This window comes from Octodon degus, unplaced genomic scaffold (assembly GCF_000260255.1).
Source record: "Octodon degus isolate 3935 unplaced genomic scaffold, OctDeg1.0 scaffold00214, whole genome shotgun sequence".
NCBI classification, from domain to species: Eukaryota; Metazoa; Chordata; class Mammalia; order Rodentia; family Octodontidae; genus Octodon; species Octodon degus.
In genome coordinates this window covers 3,716,918-3,727,135 of record NW_004524790.1, presented here as the reverse complement: position 1 = coordinate 3,727,135, position 10,218 = coordinate 3,716,918, and the positions used below count along the sequence as shown (strand labels likewise).

Below are 10,218 nucleotides of genomic sequence, written 5' to 3'. Positions count from 1 at the left end.
ATATATAGTCTCCAGTGTTGGAACACACAACTCAATAAGATGACAACTTTCAACAGATAAGAAAACCAAGTGGAAAACAATACAATTGTACTGGGGGACTTTAACATGCCACTGTTACAAAGACATAGGTCAACTAGGCTAAAAATCAGCAAAGAAATGCAAAACTAAACCAAACTTGTAAAGCAATGGACTTAGCAGATATTCACAGAGTGCTTTATCCAGCAACATCAGAACACAAATTCTGCTCAGTGGCACATACATGGAACATTCTCCAAAATAGATCATGTACTAGCACATGCAGCATGTTTAAGTAAATGGAAAGGAAATTATCCCATGCATGCTATACGACCATAGTTCAATTAAACTTAAAATTATTGAGAAAAAAACCCAAGTACATGAAAATTAAATAACAAATTCCTGAACAACCTTGAGTCACAGATGAAATTATTGAACTTAAACAGTATTGAAAATTCAATGAAAAGGCAGGTATATTTATTGGAACGTGTGGGATGCAATGAAAGCTGGCTTTTTCTGTTTTTTTTCTCTCTCTCTTTGAGATTGTTGTGACAAAGTCTTGGTATGCTACTCGGGATGGCCTGGAGCTCACTTTGTAGCTCAAGCTGATCTCAAACTCACAACAATCCTCCTATCTCAGCTTCCTGAGCGGTGGGATTATAGGCATGAACCACCACATCTGGCTGGAAAGTCTTAAGAGGTAAATTTATGATAGTCAATTGGCACACTAGTAAAACAGAATAAGCCCAAGTAAACAATGTTACGCTGCACCTCAAATTCACAGAAAGAGAAAAGCAAGTAGACCAAAGTACAAAGAAGGCAGGAAATCATAGAGATTACAGATTAGAGCAGAAATTAATGCAATGCAGACAAAGAAAAGAAAACAAAGAATTGATGAATCAAAAATTGATTATCTGAAAGAATAAATAAAATACATAAACCCCTAACAAATCTCATCAAAAGTATAAAGGAAGTGGCCGGGGAGATGGATGGCTCCGTAGTGTAAGCGCTTCCCTGATGAGAGCAAGGGCCTGAGTACAATCCCCAGTTCTACTTTATTTTTTAAATTAAATTTTTGGTGCATTTTGTATTAACAACAATAACATTTAACATAGGGCATTTGTGTGTGTACATGCTATATCTTGATTTCACCCAATCCTGATTTCCACTTTATTAGAGGCAGTTCTTTCAATATATTCTGACACAGCAGAAGGATGGAGCAACTCTCTCCATTGTCCTACAGTGACTCTCATATCACTCATGAGAGATCTACATTTTGGACTGCTCTAATTCTAATTACCCCCCCCCAATTAAACTTGTAACATCACCATATTTAGAATTAGGTTCTTAAGAAGGATTGTGGGGAAGGCCACATCATCGGTTTGTAATGGGCCTTGTTAGTTTAGAAGAGCATCATGAACTAAGTGTTTCACATAAGGACCTCTCTGCTCCCTTTGCAGGCTTCTGCCCAATAACTACCAGCATTTTCTAGCCTTCATTTTTGCCATAGAGGAGATCAACAGGAGTCCTCATATTTTACCCAACATATCTCTGGGATATGAGTTCCAAAATTCTCTTTATAGTCATTGGAGAACACTGGAGAATTCCCTCAGTTTGCTGACAGGGCAGGATGAGATCCCCAATTACTCCTGTAGAAGAGAGACCAAATCAATAGCAGTGATAACAGGAGCATCATGGACAACAGCCACTCAAACTGGAAGCCTGCTGGAGCTCTACAAATTTCCACAGGTGAGGGTAGTGGACAGAAAAATGTGAAACAGGGTATTTTTGTTTGCCACTCTCATAGAAATCAAGGAGATAATAAGAAGAGACTGGATTTCTGCATCTTTCAAGTTGTAATTTTTTAATGAATTTAATATAGAGGATAGAAGATCTATAGCTCTCACTATGTAGATCAGACTCACAGCGATCCACCTGTTTTCAGCTCCCTAAATGCTGTGATTACAGGCTCACACCACCTCTCCCTGTCTCAATATCATCTCAGTGCGTACTGGAGTTGGGGCTGCCACAGCAAGCTGGTGATCAAACCCAGGCCACTGTGGTCTGCCTAAGCAGGCATTTTAGTCCAGTAAGCTATGAGTTGGGCCCTTTAAGTGTAACAGTTTAAGGATAGGAGTAGAGACACATGGGTTTGTCATTTTTCAATGTTGAGGCAAGGAGAAAGGAAAGAATGCAATGAAATTCCTTAAAAGTCCATATCTGATAAGTTACTTTCAGGAAATGACAATACACATTAAATTATTTCCAAATGTTACTTAGTCTAAATTGGTTCTGATAGTGTGCTTTTATCAATACATTTATGCATATTGTTCCAAATTCTCTTCCTTTTAGGTTTCCTTTGGCTCATTTGATCCTATGCTGAGTGACAATGACCTCTTTCCTTCTCTCTATCAAGTGGCCCCAAAGGATGCATCTCTGGCTCTTGGCATGGTCTCCTTGATGCATCACTTCAGCTGGAGCTGGGTGGGGCTTATTGTCACAGAAGGGCATAAAGGTCTTCAGTTTCTCTCGGACGTGAGTACAGAGATGGACAAGAAGAGCATTTGTGCAGCATTTGTGAAACTTATCCCAACTCCTCTTGTGTCCTACGTCTCAAATCTACAGCCTCTTGAAATCCTGACAAGTGAAACATCGCTAGTGAATGTTGTTGTCATTTACTATGAAAGTGGTGGTCTAAATGAAGTAAACTACAACATAGGGCAACATTTCGTGACATGGAGAGTCTGGGTGACAAACGCACAATGGCAGGCTGACATGGCTGGTATCAATTTCATACTTGACTCATTCCACGGGACTCTCATTTTTTCAAATCATCACGAAGAGATTTCTGGTTTTGAAGACTTTGTCCAGGAAGCAAACCCTTTTAAATACCCAGAAGACACTTATCTCACTATGTATTGGTATGAGAATTTCCATTGCTCATTCTCAGATTCTTGTGCATTGAAGAACTGTACAGCTAATGCTTCTCTAGTATGGCTGCCTGTGAATCGTTTTGACCCAGGCATGAGTGACGCGAGTTACAACATATACAATGCTGTGTATGCGGTGGCTCATGCCCTCCACGAGATGCTTCTTCAACACGTGAAAAACTCAGCTGTCAGAAGTATAGGAGTGATGGAGTATTCTGCCTGGCAGGTAATGTATCTTCAATTGGATGACATGCAATCACATTAGGGTGTCTTTGAGTTTTCTACCTGCATCACAGCCACAAAGTTTCAATTCTTTCTCCAGCAGTATAAGACACTATATACCAGGTCAACGGTTAAGGAAGCAAATCTTCAGCTTGGTAGAAATGACCCTCAAATGTTTTGTCTCTGCCACGCTGCAAACTGAATGGCAAAATCATTGCTTTTGCTTAAGGAATGACAAATTACTTTCCACCTAATATTTTCAGAAATTATCTAAGAATTTTTTCTTGAAATACTTAATGCAAAGTTGAAAAATTTGTAGGCATACTTGAATTGAAATGACTGTAAATTATATTTTGATTTATTCCATTAAATTTTTCCTTTAAATTTGTGTACTGATAATGTCATTTTGGAGGCTGGGCACAATCAGAGAGTAAATAACTATTAAAGCTTAGATGCCAGAGTAGTGCTTTGTCTAACACATCAATTCACTATTTAAGTAGTTCTATGTGAAACATTTTCTACATAAAGTCAAATTTTGTATTTTAGACTTCCATGGTGTTTTATTTTTTCTATTTCAGTAGATGCTAGTGCTAGCTTTTCATTATAGAAATGAAATAAAGTGAACTAGGTACTTTTTTGCATTCATGTTTTCTGTCTTCATCATGAGGACCTGTTCACCACAGGATGATGTGTCTTTTTTAGCTCCACCCCTTTTTGAAGAAAATTCAATTTAATAATCTTGCTGGAGACCAAGTGAACTTGGATGATGAAAGAAAGCTGCACAAGGGATATGACATTCTCAATTCTTGGAATTTTCCTGAAGGCCTTAGACTTAAGGTCAATGTGGGGATGTTTTCCCCACACTCTCCACTTGGCCAACAGTTGTCTTTATCTGATGACATGATAGAGTGGGCCTCTGCGATTACACAGGTATGTTGGAACTCAGAGGAGTGCATGTTGATAATCACAAATAAAATTATTGCATGTAATTAGTGCCTGCAGTTTTGATCATGAAAATAGCCACATTTGAGATGAATAATTTTTAATTTGAATACTTTGTTTAGCAGCTTTCTGATGAATAGGAAAGAAACACATTTATATCACAATATTGTTGTGTATATTGATATACTCAGATAGTAAAATAAATATGGCACTTAATTTTACAATTTTATGTGTATGTATACTGGGCAAAATTATTTTTCTAGTATGAAGTTAAAGTGAAATTCTTTTTTTGTTTTGAACTTAAATTTATTCATTTTTAATCTTAAGATTTAGAAATTCACAGAATATTTATAAGTAAAATTATTTTAATTTCAATTTTGTTTACTAGGAAACCAGCTCAAGACCATGTGCATGCAGGGCAGGTACGAGGACATTAAGCAATATCCCAGGCTTACACTTAATTTTGATCCTAGATCCAGACAATAACTTTGAGCATGCAGGCTGTTTTGTCATTGTTCTGCCCCACAGGCAATGTCTCTGAATGTGAGCAAACTGCAGATCACATTCCAGTCAAAGCACAACAAACTCCACCTTGGACCCAGGAGCCAGTGTGGAGGAGGTAAACTGAAATTCTAACAATTTACCTACATACATTTTTTTCCATCCTAGAATCCTCGTTCTGTATGCAGTGAGAGTTGCAATCCTGGATTCAGGAAATCCCCTCAGGAGGGAAAGGCTGCCTGTTGTTTTGACTGTAACCCTTGCCCAGAGAATGAGATTGCCAATGACACAGGTAATCTTGCTTTCTGTAGAAATAGTCCAGTTCTATTTTATGTTTATTGATCCACCCAAAACGCAGAAAATATCTTGTAGAAGACCTAAGTGCTGAAAATAGCCTTTCTTCCTAAAGTTTGATATCTTTTGTTCTTAGCAGTATTACCCATAAAAAAATTTTGTCTTAAATTGTACTGTTTTATTCTTTTTTTATTTGTTTCCTTTCCTTGTCTAGTTTTTGTTTCTTTCCTTCTATTGCTGTGGAATGAATCAAAGCTGCTCTATTACGGAGGAGCAGTTTTGTCATTAAACATGTTAAAATTGTTTAAACCCACTAAATTTCCTCATACTGGTGTCGCACTTGTGCTGCCCTTACAGCTTAGCTAGTATGTGCCTTTTCTCCCTCCATAACATTAACATTTCCTGTTGGTGTTCTCCTCCTCCTCCTCCTCCTCCTCCTCCTCCTCCTTCTTTTCCTTCTTGTCTTCCTCCTCCTCCTCCTCCTCCTCGTCCTTCTCCTTCTCTTTTTCTTCCTTCTCTTCTTCCTCTTATATTGTTCTTGTTCTTTTGTACCAGAAATCAACCTCAAGACTTCACACTCTCCAGGCAAGTACTGTGGCACTGAGCCAAATACTCACCCCATTATTTAACATTTTTGCATTTTGTCAAAGTACATTTAGATTGCATGAAGACAAAGACCCAGTTTTTTTCTAGTTTTCAAATTCATAATGCTTTTCTGATAGTAACGGATCGTCCACTAGATTTTATTTTGTTTGTGACATAGATGTGTCTTTGATTTAAATATTCTTACACCACTATTTAGCCCTGTTACTAGGGGTTTTATTTTTACTGAGTCTGAATATGTACATGAGGAAAGGGTACCACCTATGTGGTAAAATTCAGTTCATCCCACAAACCTGCCACGGTCACATGCACATAGTTGAGAAGATTTCCTCATTGTTATTAGCTCTATTTTGAGAGAATATCAAAGGCCCTTTACAAAGACAGTAGCATTAGTACTGTGCCAGAGAAATGAAGGACAATTTTTTTTTACTAGGACCAGCAGAAGTGGTCAAAATGACAATTCCTCTTTGATGTCATATACAAATGGCCAAAAACTATATTGTGTGTCATCGAGACATGGTTAAGAAAAGTTACTGAAATGCAATATTGCAGATTTTTCATGTGCCAAAAACAGCACTTTGGAAATACTTTACTGTGCAATAAATCATGCCGTGAGGAAATTGTCTTTACACTTGGTGTTTTCTTGTTTGTGTTCTTCATGATTGCTATCTGGCTGGTGTGTTCTTTTTTCAACCCAACAGAATTACAATGCAGAGTTTCAAAAGAAGACTTGGAAAATGTATTTACTAGAGAGCACCAGCAGAGATAAACATTTATTTTAAAGCAAAAGTAAACAGCTCCCAACAAAGGGAGGCGACTCAAGGGGGTTGCCTCCAATGCTTGTGGCATAGGACAGTGATAAAAATTTTTTTAGAGCTTTGAATGTTACAAACATTCCACTGTGGTACGCATATCATAGGTCCACCAACACTGGCGCAAGAAATTTTGTAATACAATGACCAACTCACGATCAAATTGAGATCATTCCGTGATGTTGCAAGCAGGAAAGTTTGACTTAGAAGTGGGCCTACAGGCTTTCAAAATATTCTCTCTTAAGTGTAACTTTAAAGAGAGCAATCCTTGAAAAGTTATGAATATCATTTCTGGGCAAGAAATACAAATTGCCTGATGAGGGCTTTGCCACCGTTAGATCCCTGACCTTGGAGTTACCTCAACTCCCACATTTTTTATGGATTTTCCTTCATCTTCTATGTCAAAATGCTTCCCACACATCCTTCTTCTCTTGGGAGGGCAAACCTGAGAAATCCTCACATCTTCCCACAGGTCCTGTTCATCCTAACACACACATATCCTAAATCCAAAGTTCCTTCACAGTGGTCTCTTCATTCTGCCCGAGTCTCTCCTTATTTCCTTATTTTTCTTAGTATGTTTTGAAACCTGCTCTGATAATCTGTAAAAATGATTTGCAGAGTACCATGTAGTTAATATGGGGATGTATATTTATAGAGCTTGCAGATGTGATACTTTTAAGTAATCCAAGTACACAAATAGAGAATGATGAGCCCAGTGGTCTAAAGGGCTAAATCCTATGTAGTATGAGATACTGTGCTTAACAATCTGTATTTTACAAAAAAAAATCACCAATTCAAAGAACGTGTGCAATTAATAATGTTACTTATCCAAAAAATATTCAGTAATGGGACAATTGAAATACTTTGTATTTCACCTATCAATTACAAACAAATGTTTTAAATTCAATTTTCAGGGTGCAAACTATACTTTTATAACATGGGCATACTTACTCTATTCAGCTATATGTAATATTTTTATACATGTTATCTACTGGAACTTAACAAATATTCTTTTTCCTGAAGAAGAGATATTTTATTACCTTAATTCCCAGGGCATGACATTTACAAGCTTCTACACAAGTGGATGTATTGATGCTTTCTGAAAATAGAAATTTATTTTAATGAATTTGCTAGAATAAAAAAGAGGAAAATACGTACATCTTCACTATAGTATAAGGCAATGGGCAGTATTAGTTGGGAGGTATTTTCTATACATTATTTTATTTGTTGTTTATAGAAACAAAGGAAAAGCCAAATTTACATAGTCTTGAGTGTATGGAAGTATAATGATCTGAGAATATCGCCAAAGATTTGGAAGTTGGATCTTAGTCTAGGAAATAGTTTGACTTATTTATATCCTCTCTCAAATACAAAAGAACATACAAAAGTGTTTGGAATGTAACTCAGAAAAAGGATCTTCAATAAAACCTCCAGCATTGCGAAGTGAAAATGAAAGTGAAAGGGGAAAACAAGGAAGGAAATTTGGCTTTATAAATCCAATGATGCTCTTGATGTGTGTGTGTTTGTGAATAAGAAAGAAATAGCTTGAGCTAATGACAATTTGAATTTATCAACAGACATGGATCAGTGTGTAAAGTGCCCAGATCATCAGTATGTCAGCATACAGAAAGATCGCTGTCTTCAAAAGGCTGTGACTTTTCTGGCATATGAAGACCCCTTGGGGAAGGCTCTGACTAGCACTGCCCTGAGTCTCACTCTTCTTACACTTGTTGTTCTTGGGCTCTTTGTGAAGCACGGAGACACTCCAATTGTAAAGGCCAACAACAGGGCTCTCAGCTACACCCTGCTCATCTCCCTCACCTGCTGTTTCCTCTGCTCCTTGCTCTTCATTGGCCAGCCCAACACAGCCACCTGCATCCTCCAGCAGATCACATTTGGAGTTGTGTTCACTGTGGCTGTTTCCACTGTCTTGGTGAAAACCATTACTGTGGTGCTGGCCTTCAAGGTCACGGCTCCAGGCAGGAGGATGAGACATTTGCTGGTGTCAGGGGCACTGAACTCCATCATCCCCATCTGCTCCCTGATCCAACTCAGTCTCTGTGGCATCTGGATGGGGACAAATCCACCCTACATTGACACAGATGCTCACTCTGAGCATGGCCACATCGTCATCGTGTGCAACAAGGGCTCCCTCACTGCCTTCTACTTTGTCTTGGGTTACCTGGGCTCCCTGGCCCTGGTGAGCTTCATTGTGGCTTTTCTGGCCAGGAACCTGCCTGACACCTTCAATGAAGCCAAGTTCCTGACGTTCAGCATGCTGGTGTTCTGTAGCGTGTGGGTCACCTTCCTGCCTGTGTACCACAGCAGCAAGGGGAAGGCCATGGTGGCCATGGAGGTCTTCTCCATTTTGGCCTCCAGCGCAGGGCTGCTGGGCTGCATCTTTGTCCCCAAGTGCTACATTATTTTGTTAAGACCAGAGAGAAATTCTTTATATGTGTTTAGAGATAAGTTACATTTTGTAAGAAATAAGCCTTACTGAGTTAAAAATATTTTCTAAAACATATGTAGGTTTTGAGACAAGGATGCATCCTTTTGCACTGTGATATTGGATTATGACATAGGACTTACTTCAATGAGCAACTCACTATTATTTCTTTAACAATTTAAAAAAATTAAGGTAATTTTTATAATTTATACAGACATAATGATGACATTCCTCATAAGGCATTTATACCAGCATACGATGTATCTTGATTGCTCTTTTATTCCCCCAGCCTACTCTTTCCTCGATCTATTCCTGTCTGATTATTTGCAAGAGAGTTGTTTTTTCCATTCTCCTGTACTTCCTTCATCCCCTCTTACATTCCTTATTGATAAAACCTTTGCTCCCATTTTATCCTTTTTGTCTCAATTTTTTCATTTCTTTTCTTCCTTTCCCCCCTCACTCCACATTTCCTCTCCCCACAAATATTTTCTTTCTATTTCATAGTATCTAATATAAAATTGTTCCTTACTTAAAGTTTTGGTTTCGAACATCAGAGAAATAATATGATATTTGCACATCTGTGGCCAATTTATTTCACTTAACATTGAAGCCTGAGGGTGAAACCATTTACTTGAGTTGTCTTAAATTTATCATTATTATGGTTGAATGTTTATCTATTGTATAAAACAACCACATTTCCATTAGTCATGTGTCAGTGTGTGGGCATTTGTGCTGTCTCCAAACTTTAGCTATTATAAACTGTACTACTACTAATGTGGGTGAACATATATTGCTGTGATAAGATGTTTTTAATTCTCTTGGTAAGGTACCAAGAAAGAGAGGAAGCTATCTGAAATACAGCCTCTAGTTTGAGTTCTTTGAGGAATCTTGACACTGATTTCCTAAGTAATTATACCAGAGTACACACCCACCAACAGTGGAGAAGCATTCCTTTGCCCCACAGCCCCACCAGCATTTGTTATTAGTTGCTTTCTTTTCTTTTTTTTACAATAGCATTACAAGAGAACTATTTATTGCATACAAATATGTTTGTATAGTACACCAAAAACTAGAAATCATTGGTTTAAAAAATCAAAGAAGACCTATATATGTGGAAAAATCTAATATTAAGTCTATTTTAACTGACATACAGGCTCAAAATAATCTCAGTCACATTTCAGCACAGCTAGCAAGATCAATGGAACAGAACAGAGTCCTGAGATAGAGCTACAAGGACACAGTCTGTAACTGACTTTTTCTATTAGCTTATTTCTTGATGATAGCCAGGTTTTCTGGAGTAAGGTGACTACAATGGTTTGAGGGGCTGGGGAGATAACTCAGTAGAATGTCTCTTGCCTGGGAAGCACAAGAGCCTTCGTTCAATTGCTGGTTCCACAAAAAAAAAAAAAAAAAAAAAAAAAAAAAAAAAAAAAAAAAAAAAAAAAAAAAAAAA

At 37.7% G+C, this 10,218-nt stretch overlaps 1 protein-coding gene across 1 annotated transcript in view; it reads left to right on the top strand.

Annotated features, from left to right (window-relative positions):
• The window catches only part of LOC101587398 (vomeronasal type-2 receptor 116-like), a 38,962-nt gene extending 30,143 nt beyond the window's left edge, over positions 1 to 8,819 (top strand). The window contains exons 3-7 of the mRNA XM_004644964.2: positions 1,476 to 1,764; positions 2,368 to 3,171; positions 3,870 to 4,097; positions 4,779 to 4,902; positions 7,897 to 8,819. Coding sequence (XP_004645021.2) covers positions 1,476 to 1,764; positions 2,368 to 3,171; positions 3,870 to 4,097; positions 4,779 to 4,902; positions 7,897 to 8,819 — 2,368 coding nt within the window. The remainder of the gene's footprint in view (positions 1 to 1,475; positions 1,765 to 2,367; positions 3,172 to 3,869; positions 4,098 to 4,778; positions 4,903 to 7,896) is intronic.
• The last annotated feature ends 1,399 nt before the right edge of the window (positions 8,820 to 10,218 follow it).